Source organism: Seriola lalandi, unplaced genomic scaffold (genome assembly GCF_002814215.2).
Source record: "Seriola lalandi dorsalis isolate HSWRI2012SDOR001 ecotype SW California unplaced genomic scaffold, Sedor1 jcf7180002054692, whole genome shotgun sequence".
NCBI classification, from domain to species: Eukaryota; Metazoa; Chordata; class Actinopteri; order Carangiformes; family Carangidae; genus Seriola; species Seriola lalandi.
In genome coordinates this window covers 2,623,216-2,639,997 of record NW_019525245.1, presented here as the reverse complement: position 1 = coordinate 2,639,997, position 16,782 = coordinate 2,623,216, and the positions used below count along the sequence as shown (strand labels likewise).

At 44.2% G+C, this 16,782-nt stretch overlaps 2 protein-coding genes across 2 annotated transcripts in view; one reads left to right on the top strand and one right to left on the bottom strand.

Annotated features, from left to right (window-relative positions):
* Nucleotides 1–690: 690 nt before the first annotated feature.
* Nucleotides 691–2,394, top strand: myog (myogenin). The gene is made up of 3 exons (XM_023423548.2): nt 691–1,427; nt 2,028–2,127; nt 2,222–2,394. Exons 1-3 carry the CDS (start codon nt 894–896, stop codon nt 2,338–2,340), a joined length of 753 nt encoding a protein of 250 aa, XP_023279316.1. The 5' UTR covers nt 691–893; the 3' UTR covers nt 2,341–2,394.
* A 766-nt stretch (nt 2,395–3,160) lies between these two features.
* ppfia4 (PTPRF interacting protein alpha 4) overlaps nt 3,161–16,782 on the bottom strand; it is a 28,526-nt gene continuing 14,904 nt past the window's right edge. Inside the window, exons 7-30 of the mRNA XM_087178570.1 lie at nt 16,345–16,479; nt 15,367–15,501; nt 15,043–15,126; nt 14,150–14,281; nt 13,917–13,979; nt 13,659–13,750; nt 13,428–13,557; nt 12,788–12,984; nt 11,819–12,047; nt 11,699–11,734; nt 11,496–11,617; nt 11,079–11,191; nt 10,912–10,993; nt 10,698–10,779; nt 10,290–10,490; nt 9,706–9,768; nt 9,259–9,285; nt 7,681–7,856; nt 7,352–7,449; nt 6,548–6,723; nt 5,756–5,824; nt 5,490–5,676; nt 5,230–5,327; nt 3,161–4,795 (exon numbers count right to left, since the gene is read on the bottom strand). Coding sequence (XP_087034696.1) covers nt 5,269–5,327; nt 5,490–5,676; nt 5,756–5,824; nt 6,548–6,723; nt 7,352–7,449; nt 7,681–7,856; nt 9,259–9,285; nt 9,706–9,768; nt 10,290–10,490; nt 10,698–10,779; nt 10,912–10,993; nt 11,079–11,191; nt 11,496–11,617; nt 11,699–11,734; nt 11,819–12,047; nt 12,788–12,984; nt 13,428–13,557; nt 13,659–13,750; nt 13,917–13,979; nt 14,150–14,281; nt 15,043–15,126; nt 15,367–15,501; nt 16,345–16,479 — 2,688 coding nt within the window. The 3' untranslated portion in view covers nt 3,161–4,795; nt 5,230–5,268. The remainder of the gene's footprint in view (nt 4,796–5,229; nt 5,328–5,489; nt 5,677–5,755; nt 5,825–6,547; nt 6,724–7,351; nt 7,450–7,680; nt 7,857–9,258; nt 9,286–9,705; nt 9,769–10,289; nt 10,491–10,697; nt 10,780–10,911; nt 10,994–11,078; nt 11,192–11,495; nt 11,618–11,698; nt 11,735–11,818; nt 12,048–12,787; nt 12,985–13,427; nt 13,558–13,658; nt 13,751–13,916; nt 13,980–14,149; nt 14,282–15,042; nt 15,127–15,366; nt 15,502–16,344; nt 16,480–16,782) is intronic.

Here is a 16,782-nt window from a genome sequence, read left to right as displayed (position 1 = left end):
GTTCTTGCACAGGCCTGTCTGGTATAGCTCAGGTGGTCACTTGCATCACACTGTGCAATCATCTTATAAGGAAAGTCAGCAGATATGAATGTGGTTACATAAAACCAAGACTCACCAACAATGGCAGGAGCTTTTATGTCATCTGAGCTTTTACATATTTAGCACCAACCTCGCTGATCATTCTGGACCATCAGTCATAACAGAGTACAAGAGTTTACATGTGACCCAGTTTCGAGTAAACAACAGTCTCTGGCTTTGTTTCCTTCCCATCTAGAACTAGCAGTCAAACAACTTCTTGTCATTGCATATCATTGGCTCCTAGTAGAAGTGACAGCTGTCTCCGGACCCCCCCAACCCACCAATGGCAGGGACATGTATGGTGTCATGGAGAGAGACGCGAGTTTGGGATTAGCTCATTAAGACGGGCATCTTTGATCCGGGGTTATCTCTCCCATTTCCACGGGAACTTGATCATATCCTGGCCTCTTAAGACACACACGAGCACACAAACCCGCACAAGGGCACGTACTCACACGCACACAAACGGGCCTTAAAGCCCTAGAGACCAGGGCCCAACAGAGATGTGAAGTGTAGATGTGCAGCAACAGCTAAACGTCAGGTCAGGTTTCTGGGGGCTCGTGCTAAATTTAACCCTGTGATCCTGCAGCAGGCAGAGGGGTTTAAATGCCAGCCTACAGTTGCTCCACACCAGTTGTTCTCCACACGTCTTCCACTCATCACAAACTCAGGCCGGGGACGAAGACAGACACACACACACGTACACTCCGACACACACGCTCCTGGCAGAGGACTGAAGACCACAAACAGTAGAGCAGTTCCAGGGGAAGCAGGGATCTTTGTCCCCTTAAATCCAGACCACAGCGTTGTCCAGTATGGAGCTTTTTGAGACCAACCCTTATTTCTTCCCTGACCAGCGCTTCTACGAGGGAGGGGACAGCTATTTCCCTTCTCGCCTGCCTGGGGGGTACGACCAAGCAAGCTACCAGGACAGGAACTCCATGATGGGCTTGTGCGGGAGTCTGTCTGGGGGTGTCGGAGTTGGGGTCACAGGAACAGAGGACAAAGCCTCTCCGTCCAGCCTGTCACCTCATTCTGAGCCTCACTGCCCGGGCCAGTGCCTTCCCTGGGCCTGTAAGCTATGCAAAAGGAAGACAGTGACCATGGACCGTCGGAGAGCGGCCACACTGAGGGAGAAGAGGCGTCTGAAGAAGGTGAATGAGGCTTTTGATGCCCTGAAGAGGAGCACCCTGATGAACCCCAACCAGAGGCTGCCCAAGGTGGAGATCTTGCGGAGTGCCATCCAGTATATCGAAAGGCTCCAGGCCCTGGTGTCCTCCCTCAACCAGCAGGACACCGAGACAGGACAGCAGGGGCTGCACTACCGACCCAGTCCGACCCAGCCCAGAGTGAGTAGGACGGAGGAGGGATGAGGAGAAGCAGAAGGTCACATATTAAAACAATGAGAACAGAGCTGCAAGGCAGACAGACAGGGAAAAGACAAATGACAGAAAGGTGGAGTAGAGAAAGAAACACTAGATAAGCAAAAATTGGAAAATTGCTTACAGCAAACAGATAATGTGTGACTTTGATGAAGTGATCTGCTCAAAAGCCTGCTTGGGAATTGATCGCTTGGGATTAGTTTTTAAGTTATGATCCGATTTTCATCTGATGTTTCAATGAGACATCAAGCACACAAGCATAACAGTGATGAGACGGGCGTCAAAATACAGCAAAAACAGTCAACTTCAGTCAAAATCCATTAACAACTGTCACTGTCAAATGGTCTTGATGTTGCAAGATCTCTTATATAATTTTCTGATGGCAAGGTCTTGCTGAGACAGTGTTCTTGTAGGTGTCACAGGATGTATTGGTTGTGTGTGTGTGTGTGTATGTTTATGTGTACACTGCACTGTAGTGTGTTGTATGTCTATATGGGGCAGAGTGTGCCATGTCATAACACAGAGTGACTGACAGCAACTTCTGTGTGTGCATCTCCATGGTAACAGGTGTTGTCGTCAAGCGAGCCCAGTTCAGGCAGCACCTGCTGCAGTAGCCCAGAGTGGAGCAGCACTCCAGAGCAGTGCACGCAGAGCTACAGCAGCGAGGGTGAGTACAGTTCACACACACTCTCATTAGGCGGCACAATCAGATAAGTGTGCCCTCACTCAGATACTGAATGTGTGACCGGGTCTCTCTGCAGATCTCCTGAGTGCTGCTGACTCTCCAGAGCAGGGGAACATGCGTGCGCTGACCTCCATCGTGGATGGCATCTCTGCAGCAGATGGAGCTGTGGCCTTTCCTGTGGACATTCCCAAATAGACCCTCCACACGTTGGACCCATAGGTGCACAGAGATCCACAAACGAAAAGGAAATTTACAATTGGCATGGAGGCTGACAACCAAGCCCAAATTCCAGTTTAATTTATTTTTCAGCTCTGCTGATCTGAGTGTTTTGTCTTATGCAAAATTTAAAAATTTTTGGTTTATCAGGATTGTAACTCTGCTGATCTATGGGTGTGCTAGCCAAACTGAATTCCTCCTGTTCACAATGAGGCCTTATTCCCTTTATTCCCTGCCTTATCCTGTGGTCCAGACCTGCCTGTCAGATCCACAGGAGCTCAGTCTAGAGATTCAACAACTTTGCTGCATGAACCCAACACCTAGTTACGAGTGTGGATCGCTGAAATGTCTCCAGTCTGATAGAGCTACAGAGGAATAACAAAACCTGTTTTTTTTTTCCTTACTTAATTTAAGTTTTCCTCTTTTCGAAACCTTTCCCTGATCTTTCATTTTTTTTGTGTGTGTTTTTATGCTTAAAAAAACATGAGTTTATTTGTGGGGCCAATATGTACCATGGCAGTTTTGACCAAGATCTGCTTAATTTAAACTGGTTATGAATGCTAGTGATGTAAATACGTTCCCTTTTTCTACAGAGTGGTTTTGCCATTTTATTTTTTATTTTTTGCTAACTTATTTTTGACTTTTATAACTAAGATTGTTGTGTATTTGTAGATGTTCCAAAAAAGTGATATTTTCTGTCCAATTCTTGCAATAAAGACCATTTTCAATACATTGCCTACTGCTCACTGACTGACTGACATTTAAGCTGTGATAACTTCAAAAGGAACACAACATCCAACATTTTTTAAAAACAGCTTTACTTATGTCTATATAGTGTCATAAATACAGTACACTTTTTTAAATAGCCAAATAATAAAATCTTGATTTGTCAGCATTGTTTCACACCTGGAATAAAGACACAGTACTCATAGCTGCCACATAGCACATTACACCTTTTAGACACCTTGGAAAAACTGTAAAATAAAATAAAATAAAATAAGAGAAAAAAGAAAAAAGAAAAGAAAAAAAAGATTGTACACCCATCCAGCACTTCACTGGTTAATATGCTGTGTTCTCATTGGATGAGGAGTTGGTCAGCCAAGAGTACTGACTGCTCACTGGCACGTCTCTATGGCAACTAAATGGGAGGTGACGGGACAGGATTGGATGAGTCCGTCACGTTGAGCAGTTTATGGTGGATATCATTGGCTGATGTTGAGCAGCAGTTTACAGTTTGATTTGAGAGAAAAGTAAGGAATCGACAGAGAGGAGCTACAGTGTTCACACTACCCATCCGCAGAAAAGAGTCAAAGTCACATGGCTGGGGTCGGCCTTTCACACACAACCTCTCTATAAGTCTCAAGTGGAGAGACTCTTTTGTCCTGTCCACACAAACACACACACATACACACACACACACACGCACACACCATATTAAAGGATTCTCTCTATTCTAGGCTACATAGTGTCATACAGAAGGCGAAAGAGGCGGAGAGAGGAGAGGTAACAGCTACATAGTGTCAAAAGAGGAGGAGGAGGGAAAAGGAAAGAACCGGAGAAAGAGGCAAAGAGAGAAGTCTGAAATTGGACCCATGAACCTGTGAAGAGTCCTTGTAGAAACATACCCCCTCCATTGTGAGTCCCTCCCACTAACGATTCACACACTTACAGCATACGGCAAAAGACACACAAAGGTCCGACACAGAGAGAAAGAGAAAGAAAGAGAAAGAGAGAGAGAGAACAGTCACTATCGAATACAGGGCATTGGGTTTCATACAGCAATGATATTATATTATTTTCCATATATATTTCCAATATATATATATATATTTATATATATATATTTCTATAAAAAACATAAGTCATCCATTTTATGTACAGAGACGATAAATGAGTAATACCTTGCATAACCGGTAGAGGGGCAATGTGCAGTGGGATCTGCCATTTATACAAGTATTCATCATTCCCAAGTCCAAATCAACAGCTGGGCACCGTCACTTTAAATGTTTTTTTTTTACACTGATCACCTATTGTGTTTCCTAGGATGTGATGACACAACAGAATTGATTTGGACTTGGCCATGTTGAGACTAATAGAACCAGGACAAGAACCCACAGCTGAGACCAGGGGAGCAGGAGCACAACACCACAACAACAAGGCTACTGGGAGCACTGGGGTAAACTGGGAGAGACCAGGATGAGTCTCCTTTACAGCAGCGAGCGCAGCCAATGAGCACTCTCAAGAGTTCAAAGGTCCAAGTTGGCCTCTGTATTGCACGTGTCCGAAGGAGAGGTGAGAGGTGAAAGGTGGGAGGTGAGGCTGGGCGACAAAGGAGTGAAGACCCCCCCAGTGGCACCCAGGTCTTCCTCTCCAGATTTGGCATATCACTCTCAAAAGGCCGCAAGCATGTGTCCGTATAGGTAATGAGAATGCACTAGAAGAGGAAAAAAAAAAAAAAAAAAAAACGAGACAGGAAAGTGAGACAGGAAGAAAGAGAAAGACTGAGTCTGTATTTGCTGCTGGGTTTTACTTTGACATGTACAATACAAGCACTTATCAAAATGAGGTTTATTTTCTAGACTTACATTGGGAAAATAAATGCAAATAAATAAATGCAAAAAAACAGCTTAAAAAGAAATTAAACCCTTCTCATAGAAAAAATCTACACTCTTCATTTTGAGCAACACTCTTCACACTGTTTAATAGCTAAAAGGCCTAAATAAGCCAGGTAACACATATCAGTACATTAGGTTGGTACTGTAAAGGTCGTGCCACATTCCTGCCTCATGCCACACAGCTGGGCAATGCAGGTTAAAAGCACACTAACCTGGAAGTTCAGCAGTTTCAGGTAGCGTTTTATCAGCTTACCTGTTAGCATTAGCGCTCCTGTTAGTAAGCAGAGAATAGTTAGCATGAATAGGTCCGCACGGCCGAGGGGTCGAGTCTCGGGGGCGCCGGGGGAGGAGCTTGAGAGGATGTGGCACAGTGGAGTGAGGGCACAGAAGGACAGAGAGGACAGAACATGCAGTTAGTCAGTCAGGACAAGCAGACAGAATGGTAAGCACAAAGATACACACAGAAAAATGCAAAGGCTGAGGCAGAATAGTTTGGTTAGTACTGTAACACACCTTCAGGCTGGAGCTGTTTCTTGGGCACCAAATTCACAGAGGGCGGCATGGACATAGAGGGCATACGGAAGCCGGCAGGCAGTGTTTCCATGGAGCCTGCCATCATCCCTAGCCCTGCCCCTCCCTCACGTGCCCGAAACCTCTTGCGCCATGACGGAGAGCGTCGAAAAGACTTGTCATCCCCACTCTACAGGAAAGCGAGGTCAGACAATTGGCCCTTTTTCAACAATATTGTATTTGATCAAAACAGCAGCTTGAAAGGTCACCTCCTCTAGTCGACGGTCAGTCCCCAAGGCTAACAGGTTGTTGAACTCCCTCTCCAGAACCTGTCGTGCCTGAAAAACAGTGCAGACAGCTTCTGTGAGCAGGAGACACAATGACACTGTGAGTGAACCAACCAGGGTCAAAAATAAACATGAGCTGAAGGCAAAATGTCAATGAAAGCTCTTGAAATACCTGTAAATTTTGAAAGAGTTCCTCTACAAATTAGAAATAGCCCTCAATGTTTTAGTTGAACTGCCAAAAACAATCACCTATAAATATGAAACTGGGCAAGTAATCTGTACTGAAGCCTGTGACCATGGAAGTCTTTTAAGTGAATTCTGGGTGAGAACAACTGAGCACTTTTGATCTGAGAACAGCTGATACAGAATCTGAAGCAATACTAAATGTTGGCACCATCTTAGATGGAGTAGAGGGAAATGCTGAATGAACACAAACCACTGTGTCAACAAGTAAATCAACTAATCTCATAAAAACCTCAACAACCATGACTGTTGGAAGATGGACTGGTTACAGAAAGGCCATTAAGCCTGCTGTGAGCTGTGAAGAAGTGTTGAATATGTAGGATATTAAGGTATAAAATGAAACAAATCTTATTGGTACAAATTAAACATATTTGATACAAATTAATTTTTCATAATTCATTAAGACTGCCCACAAAATGGAACAACTGCCCTTAAAATCGGCTCATACAACACTCGATATCTTTCTCCCACTCAAGTCTGTTCAATCAATGCATGCTGAGTGTAAACAGTTGTGCTTTCCTCTATAACCACCTGTGTGTTCTGCATAGGGATCTGCAGGATCAGCGCTAGGCTGCTGTAGTCGAACGTCTCGTCCAGTGCGATGAGTGCCCCGTGAACACCGCTCTCCAACAGGTTACCACTATACTCCCTCAGACCAATAGACTGGACCCAGTGGATCACCTGCTCGTTGGTCCACACCAACACATCTAAAGTAAAAGAGAGTGGCTCAGATTTGTGTTACTGTAGAGAACTGAAGAAGAGAACTAGAAAGAGAAAGACAGAAAGAGAGATAAAGAGAAAATGTGCGTGTCCACGTAGTGTCAACTCACTGGCACACTCCCTTTGTTCATTTAAAGCACAGCTGTCAGCCAGCTTTCCAACTTGGAACAGGCGGTCTGTGTGCATGTGTCTGTGTGTGTGTGTGTGTGTGTGTCTGTGTGTGTGTGTGTGTGTGTGTGTGTGTGTGTGTAAACAGGGAAGGATTTTGATTTGACATGACAGCTGAGTCAAGTTCATGTGCAGAACTCAAGGTCAAAAGGGCGAGAGGACTGGCTAGATCTGACTGTGTCTGTGTGTGTGCATGTGTGTGTGGACTCCTCTTTATATGTGGAGCTTTCGATCGTAAGACTGGAGGCCTGCCTCAGTTGGCTTTTTGACGGTCTAAGATGCAGCTGTCTCAATGCTCAGGCCAAATTAACAATATCAGGCAAAACCACTAGGTGGTACTCTGGCCTGATGAGACTTTGGTTGAGCATGAACTAGTCTCTGAATGTGTGCTTGCTATTTTGCTTTTTTTTGTCACTGTGTGGGTTTTGGGGTGTGTGTAAAGTGTACCTTTCATGTCGTGTTGGCTGTCCTCTCTCCGGCGCTCCAGGTCTTTCCTGTCATAATTGAGTCTCTTCAAGCACATAATCCCATACTGCAGACTAGCCCTGATACAACATACACACGCACATGCACAAACACACGCACACATCAACATGACAGACCAAACAAGCTCACAAACACACACACACACACACAGAGAGAGAGAGAGAGCGAGAGAGAAGGACAAGCACATATGCATCATTAGCCTTCTCATCTCCAATGGTAATGTATCCAGTTAGCAGATGAAGGCATAGGCTGATCAAACAGCAGCTGAGCTAATCGCCATGGCCACAGACCTATGGAAGCTATCCACCATCTTGAGGTGGCTCCTCAGGTCCTTCTTGGTCAGGTGGTCGAGCATGCGTGCGTCCACCAGACACTCCATGAAGTAGGAGCGGTACTGAGGCAGACCAAGACTGGGCAGCCACTCGTTCCCTATCCACTCGTGATTCATGTCTCCATACGCCAGAGTCTACGCAGAGAGGAGGACATAATGTTACTAATTTGTGCAACAGAAAAAGAGAGAATGCTCTCTATTTACACCCTTCATGTGTTCATGGATGTGTATAACTAATAAAAATATCCCCAAATTTCATGTGCAAACACTGACAGATACAAGTGTTTGAACTTGTTTCACTGTGGGTCCAAAGGTACAACAGGCCTTTTTCAGAGCAGACAGCTCAGCATGTCACATCAGCAAAAGCAAAGGTGTTACTAATAACATTAGCATTATGCATGCCAGCTCACTGTCACTACTTACTGGGACACCAAAATGGAATTGAGCCATCGTTAATGTTATTGGTTACACCTGTGACTTTCCTGCTATGAGAAGGCAAAATGTGTAATGTAAAATAAAAATACTTTGTACACTGCTCTATCTGAAAAGCATAAACATGTACAGGGCAGTAAAATTTGAGCACCTAAAGGCCCTGCACCGTCCCATTGGTGCCTTTAGTTATTCTGTGGGATTAGAACTCTACTCAGGTTGATGCTAGTTGGATCTTTGAAGGGAAATACAATAGGGGCAGTAAACTGAATGTCTCAATAGGCCTTCTTCACAGCAAAAATGTTTTTTTGCAATTTCACAACAGGAAGAAACAGCTCCTAAAAAAAAAAACTGGATGGCTGAATACAGTTCAGCTGCTTCAGTTTCAGAGTCCGGGTGTTGTACACGCTGGCTCACTGTCATGGGACACCTGAATATAACAGAGCCATCATCAATGTTATTAGTAACACCTGTGCTTTGTAGTGGTCTAATCAGGTAAACTAAGTGAAAACACCTGTGTAGGTGGACCATGACTGTGGGGGAGCTTTAGCAGCTACAGTTTCCTGAGGCATTGTAAGTGTGCAAATTGCTAAGTTATTGGTCAATGCAAAGAAAAAGATCCTTGTAGCATTATTTTAAGTAATTTCACTTAAATTACAAAGAGATATTTTTTCCACGCTTACTGGCACCTTGCCATAGTTAGCTATTTTGTTTTAATGTGTCAAGGTTGTGAGGTATTGGTCTCTGAGCTTTCTGTTGGCAACCCCATTCAGCTGAAACTGAAAGGAATTCAAATTTTGGTGTTCAAAGTATCGAAAAATGATACCTGAAAAAGTCAGTTGCAATGTATTTTAACCAAAAAATGTCACAGTTGCTCTGTGTCCTGCAAGAAAGCTCTTTGTTAATGCCAAATCTCCTGTCATGTTCCATCTGAGTACAGAGTATAATGCTGAAGGTGATTAAGATGCTGTTCATTGTGTGTGTGTGTGTGTGTGTGTGTGTGTGTGTGTGTGTGTGTGTGTGTGTGTGTGTGTGTGTGTGTTAGTGAAGAGCGCTGGCGCAAATTCAGTGTTTGAGCAGACAGATGTTAACAAATCAGCGACCTCACCTGTGCCCAACTGCCCTCCTCATTCTCCTGAGTGGCAGCAAGGTAGAGATAATATACAAGGTTAGAGAGACAGGGGCTAACCAAAAACACACGCATGCACGAGCACACACACACACACACACACACACACACACACACACACACAAACACACTTTTGTTTTTGAGTTTTTACTTTGCAGCTAACCTTTAATCATATCAGTTAATTACATATCAACAGTCATGTTCAATTGACTTTTTCATGGCCACACTGATCACATGACCACAGGTTACATCAGTTACATCCGGCACCGACATACAAAAACCAGCATGAGCACAAAATGCGTTAGCGAGGATATTTAAAGGGGTCTTCCGGGAGAGGACATATGTGTGTCGTGGTGGGGACGGTGTGAGTGTGAGAGAGTGTTTAGTGGGGGATAAAGGGGAGGGGAGCACCCAGATGGTACTGACCGCTTTAGTGGAGGAAGCCAGGTTCTCCATCTCTTCATGAGTCACCCACACATTTCCGGAGGACTGCTCAGAGGACAAAAACACACCCGAACACGAACACACACACACACACATACACACACACACACACACACACACGAAAACACACCCAAGAATGCACTCATGTGTGCATTTTCACACATACCGACCCCCACGCACACACACCCAGACAAACATTGTGTTGAGTGATGCCAAGGGAGGGAGTGTATTTCAGGCAGGTAGCTTATAGCTATATCTGGCACGATTTGTGTGTCATTTTCCCACAGAACCCCATGCAATTTATGGCAGCAGAAAAAAGGACAAGTCAACCCAGTCATAGGCAGAAACCAGTCTCCTCCGTGTTCCGAGCAGAAGAACAAAAGAAGCAAAGGAGGTCACCCCAGGGTGCAGTGAAGGTTTAGACAAATAGTGGTAGAGGTTTTGAGTGTAGTTAGGTTGTGTATAGGGTAAATGTGTTAATTCATCTATTTGATATTTGTGTACATGCAGAAAAAATGCAGTATGTGTGTGTTGATGTGAGGTGTGTTTGGGTGTATCTCATTTACCGTTCTGGAGGTGAGTGGGGCAGAGGGGCTGGTGAGGGAGACCATCTCCTGGATGGCCAAGCGGAGTTTGAGTCGGTGCAGAGGGTTGCTGATGCCAATCTCCCTCTGGATCTCTGTGTCTGACAGAGCTGACATGATGGCTCCGCTCTTCACGTTGGCGCGACAGGCTGCCACATACCAGGCTGGCATACCCACCCACAGCTGGTGAGAGTCATCAAGATATTCAACATCACCATCATTGTCGCCATAAAAGGTCAGATAGAAGAAGTGAGTGCAGATCAGGCTCTTATTGTTAGTCTAGTGTTTGACATCGCTGCATTCTCTTTTGTATTAGATATAGTAGCAGCCTGATATAAAGACAGGACATTTATCGTTGGTAGATAAATGTAAAGCAGATTAGTGGAATACCTCTAGCCAGGAGACGACTGTGGGGCCATCCCACTGGGCAAATGGCAGGCCTCTTTTCCTGGCATCTTCTAGAAGCTCATGTCTAAAGAGGAAATTGAAAGCAAAGGCAAAGGGAAAAAAGACAAATACCAAAAAGAAGGCTTGGTAAAGAATGAAAACAACAAGAAAAAGAAAGAAGCACACACAAAGTCTGAGAAAGAAAGGATGCTTTTACTTTTTCTTCATCCTGCGGTCCCTCTCGGCCTGAGTGCCCAGTTTTCCCAGAGTCATAGTGTCACCGATGCTCATCTCAAAGTCTGAAATACAGCAAGCAAATCACACACAATTTCGCACAGTGTGCATCAGTGTGGGACTACGTATGATATGTACTCCACATTGTACCTGATAAGGCTGGTAGGGGATGTCCATCCCTGCCCAACGTCTGGTCCATTCGACCCTTCTCCTTCTTCCCAAACAATCGGCCGATAGATGACTTGATGCCTTTCTTCTGCTTTCTGCAAAAACAAATTTGGGAGCAAATGGTTTTATATGGAAATATACAGTCTGAGACATTGTGCTCAACAGTTAATTAGATAGATGAGTAAGGGACTTAGTGTTTGTCTAGCAGACAAGGATTATTATAGGATTATTCGTGATGCCGTGGGTGCTTGTTTTGTACCCCTGCTGTACGTTGGTACAATCATCCGTATTTTATAGCAAACATTTATTGTTTTTAGGGATGTTTTATATTTAGTGGGGTACAGTGGGGATGGATCAGTTTGGGAAAGAGCTTGTGTCTCTGTCTGTGTGTATTTTTACCCTCGACCATCCTCCAAGCTGCCTGTGAACTGAGCGAAATTGGTTTCCAGCCGTAAACTGCGAGGGGAAGAGGGAGGCGACGTCTCACACTTGATAGTAGCTTTGTCCACCTCCACTGGAGACTGAAAGAGTCACAACAGCAACTCAGTCACAAAAGCCACAGTCAGACAAAAAAGTAGTGCAATTTTACTTTGCAAACTTACCGCTACTTTCCTGCGGTGTTTCCTCAAGTCGCTAGGCTGTTAAAGAAAACAACATGCATCTTGTAAAAGAGGCCACACAGTTTTAGTCCATCAACAGATAGAATGTGTGTGCTCTCTGACCAGAGTCATGATGCCTAGATGGTGGCTGGCGTTGCGTCCGTGGTGTTTAGGTGTGGAGTGGCCACTGGTGGGCGGGGAGGAGGAGGATGCCAGGGACTGGGCAGTAGCGGAGGTGGGCAGGGCCCGGGGTCGAAGCGTCACGTTGAGTCCGTCCATGCTGCCGCTGTTCACACGGGACTCGATCTCATCAGAGCGCAGGTCTGCTGACTCCCTCTCCACCTGGATCATCCTGCACAGACACACACACACACACACACACACACACACACGCACATATACATAGTTAAGATATCATTGTACTTTAATTAATATAAACAACTCTTTGTATCTGTAGTAGTAGGAGAGATAATTTGTATGCCATAACAATGGTCCTCATTTTTTCTTTTATTTCTTTTGTGTTTTACAAGTAGGGCTAATTTTTCTATCTAATAATGAATACTTATTTAGAATACTAAGATTATTAAAAAATTGCAATAATCCTTAAAAAACTGGATATTAAAATATGTAGAACCAGGATTTTATTACTTCGAGGTATTCTGGCTCCTCTGCAGCATAATCAGCAGCTATTTTGCATTTTCACTCCAGAAGCATTTTCTGAGGTGCCACATGAGGACCTTGTTTACTGTAAACTGCAATAAACAGTGTCTTCTTCCAGCGGGAAACAGAACTGAAAAGTAAAGAGTGTTATCCACATGTTATCAACTCTGTATCTATCTGCCACTATCAGCTCTGGTGCATGCTGTATGGCCACAGACCTTCATGTATGCATTGCTTTAACAAGCAGCAGCACCTTTATTTCCCGTGGTATCTTCAAAATGTTCCTGTTCTTGTAATTATTTATCGCATTATCTTTAATACTTTGTCCCCTCTTATCTGTATCCTGCTTCTTGCTGCTGCACTGACCCAATTTCCCCATGGGGATCATGAATCTGTCATGTGCTGTAATCTAATATGCCTGCTATTTGTCACCTTATCTCTTCATTGATAGCGTCAAGCTGCTCCTGCAGCATGAGAGCGAGAGTCTGAGCGTCTGATTGGCCGCTGGGGGAAAGCAGGGCAGAGCTAACGTCGTCATCCAGGTCTGACTCTGCCTCGATGTCGCTGCCGAGGAGGTGGCTGACGCTGCCACGCAGAGATGGGTAGTCCTGTTCAAACACCGCACACACCTGAACACAACAAACGCACATGAGCTTTATCACAAATGAATGTAACAATAGAATATACAATATGAATGAATCCTGATTAAATGCATACATTAAAAAAATACAATATGACACTTGTGGAAGTATGTGGCCAGTTATGAGAAAAAATGGATGAACAGGAAACTTACATCAGACAGCATGTCCATAGCAGCAGGTGAGAGAGAGACAGAAAGACAGAGAGGTTAGTAAAGAATGGTAAGTTAGGAATGGAGATCATCATAGATCAGCCAAGCACTGACGCTTATTAGCAAAGCAGACATGAACTTGGATACAGCACCGGTAAGGAGCTGTATGTGGTTAGAAGAATAGCTGACACATGATTTTGCGATCTGTAAGTTGGCCATTGTGTTTACTGTACAGGTACGTGAAGAATTGTGGGTTTGGTCTGATAAAGACATTATTCACACCTTGTTTGGGTCATCTCGTAGCGCCGACAGTCTGCCCTTCTGTGCCCGCCTGATCACAGTCGTACTGTAGTGGCCATCTTGGCCTTCCACCACAGAGAAGCGAAGGTCGCTGGAGCTACCCAGGTGAGACCTGGGATTATATACACGGAACAGATTACCACTGATAATGTGTAAAGCAGTATGTTAGAGGCTGAGTATGAAAGAGCATGTGTTTAGGAGGTCTGCGTCTACCGAGGGTGAGTTCCATCTCCAAACACCCCACTGCGACGTTTCAAATGGTCGATCTCATTTCTCAACTTCTCAATCTCTCCAATCAGCCGTTCCTGAGGGAGAGAGGAGCATTATGGGTAGTTAATGTCGGTTGATTATGGAGCTAATTTCAACTGCTCTAAGGTACAGTATCAGTGTAGTTATATTTTACCACAGATTATGGGGTATATACGCAAATTGGTGTGGTGACGATAGCAGTTCTCTACAAGTCTTACTGACCCTTGTGTGGTGAAATTCTTCAAGCTGTTTCTGGCAGTTCTCGAGGTCCTGTATGAGGGAGTTCTAGACAAGAAAGTCATGAAACCATGTCAAAACAAATCTGTAGCCCACGTACAACATGTGTTATATATTTGTTTGTTTGTGAGGCGGTAATGACAGCAATGTGAACAATGTGTGTGTGTGCGCGTGTGTGTATGTTGTGTGTGTGTTGTGTGTGTGTGTACAGGCCCTGCCTTGTCCTCCAGGGCTGCCATGCGTTCTTTCAAATGAAGCTGCAGTCTTTCATTGGACTCAGTGAGCAGACGATCCACAGTGTCAGATAAGCGCTTGTTGTGCTCCTCATTCATTTTCTCCCTCTGACGAGCCTGATGAGCGGGGAGAGAGAACCAGACGGGGAGAATGACATCATGAAATTTTGTCTTTGACACAGACTCCATTTGAATGTATTTATGTTGTTAATCAAACATCTCTGAATGGATTAAAGGATGAAGTGTGTATTTAGCCCAAGATCACCAGCTGCCAAATATAGGTCTTCTTGGCCAACAATCTATCTGACAACCAGAGTGATTTAATTACAGTCATTTACGTGATGATGAAAAAGGGTTAAATGCCTTCTGTTAAATGTGAAACGCTGTGCTTAATATGTATTGTAGAGTAATTTCATTAAAGTAAATTAACACAGACGCACACAAACACACATCCGCATCCTCAGAAAGCTCCTTCAACTAAATATAGTCATGAGATCACACAGAGAGAAAGAGAAATTAGCCTTGCGTGAATTATTCAGAGTCTAAAGATAGCAGCCAATCAGTCTTATGGGAGGGAGGAGGAATGTGTTGCAGCAAGATATGTGGATTTGGTTCAAATTCACGCAACAATGCACCAGGAAAATAGAGAGCTCTTCATATGTGCGTCTGTCCTGTATGTTTATGTGTGTGTGCGAGGTGTATGCATGAGGGGGCACAGAGCCAAGAGCCAAGGCGTCCAACTAATGTGAAGCATCAGCCCACACACACACACACACACACACATGCACACACATCATAGTGAGAGGTCAGAGAGCCCCTGCAGGGCTGGTGCACACACACAGACACACACACACACACGCACATACAAAGACACACACCCTTCCTAGCTCTTGGTTCTTCTCCTCCAGTTGTGATTCCAGCTGTCTGAGCCGCTCCTCCACGTTGCCATGACGCTCCTCAGCCTGCAGGGGGAGACACTTACATATAAGTACAACTGCTTCTATAAGCTCTGTAACTACATTTATATGTCTGGCTGCTTCTATATTGTTTACTAGAAATGAATGACACTCATTTTAATTTATCAGTATCCTCTGCTGTAGTCTCTACAGCTGTGTATGTTCTGGTGTGTGTGTGTGTGTGTGTGTGTGTGTGTGTGTGTGTGTGTGTGTGTGTGTGTGTGTGTGTGTGTGCACGCATGTTGCCTTGGAAAGCGCTGCCACTCTCTGTGCCAGTTCAGCCTCCACCTCTGGCAAAGTCTCAGCCTTCCTCATGGTCTGAGCCAGTCTCTGTTCTGCCATCTCCAGCATCTCCTGCAGCTGGCGCACCTTCTCTTCACTCTGACACACACACACACACACACACACACACACACACAAACACAAAAATAAAGAAGACGAACATTAGTGCAATCACAAGAGAATTGGAACCAGTGTAGTGCAGCAGGTGAGTAGCAAGGACACGACACATGGGGTTGAGTAGAGGATGTTGCTTGTATTTCCCATGTGGTGCTGAACTCAGATTGACCCTGAACTACACATGAACCTTTGAGTGGGATGTTTTTTATTGCTAACTCACCTAAGTGACTGCAATATTCTACAATTCCTTAAATACACGGTCACACTTTTGAAAAACTCATCGATTTTCTGATGTTATTATTACCTCAGCTTTATTGTATATGACAGGTTTGAAGCAATGAAAGATTAAGATTTTGAAAGAGAGAGAGAGAGAGAGCATATTAGCGTGAATCCATAACTATATGTCACCTTGCATCAAGATAAATGTGCCATTTTTAGTGTCACTTAACAGCACATTAGGATTGTAACACATCCAAGGAAACCTGAACACAGCAAAATAATGACAATTACAAATTCAGAAATATTGATTCAGGCTTGTGTCAGTTTCATTAACTGATTTGTGATAGAGCAATTGTCCCTGTTGTTTTTGAAGAACCTGTGCATAGATCCCAATTGTGCTCTGTTGAATTGCTCAGCTTGGTTTAATGTAACAGGATGTGAAATGAAACTGTTGTTGAGCATTTCAAGTGATTTTTTTTTCAACAATTATCTCTGAATGACAGTTTACTACTTTGACTGATAATCATACACTTAACCAGGAAGAGGGTTTATCATGTACACACAGTTATCTTATAGACCCGCATGTGGCTTGTGCGTGTATGTTACCTGTCGGTGCAGGGAGTCCTTGGTGGCGAGTTCATTCTCCAGTTTGTCGTTGAGGTCGTGGATGTGCGTGGTCTCCCGCTGGGCAGCCAGGTAGCGCTTCTCTAATGTTGTTATTCTCTCCTCCATATCCTCTCTCTGCAGGTGCATAGACACAACAACAACAACAACAACAAAAGGAAACTCATGAGAGAAAAGCCAACAACAATGTGCATGGTGAAGCCAAAAGCCATAATCAGTTTCACTTTAGCACCATGTGTATGACCAAATTTCCCCTTCCCCTATGATTTAACGTATAGCATCTGTATTAACCGTCATATATTTATGCTGTTAGAATACAAGAAATGTCTGTACTTTACCATCCTGTAATGTCACAAATGTATGTCAGTTCAATTGACAATGAAGAGAGAGCAAAATGTATTACAGTGATTTACCAAAAGC

Bases quoted from the DNA above. Each gene is read 5' to 3' on its own strand.
- myog (XM_023423548.2), top strand. From the start codon at position 894: ATGGAGCTTTTTGAGACCAACCCTTATTTCTTCCCTGACCAGCGCTTC. The intron at 1,428-2,027 runs GTGAGTAGGACG...CCATGGTAACAG, and splicing joins CCAGTCCGACCCAGCCCAGA to GTGTTGTCGTCAAGCGAGCC. The intron at 2,128-2,221 runs GTGAGTACAGTT...GTCTCTCTGCAG, and splicing joins GCAGAGCTACAGCAGCGAGG to ATCTCCTGAGTGCTGCTGAC.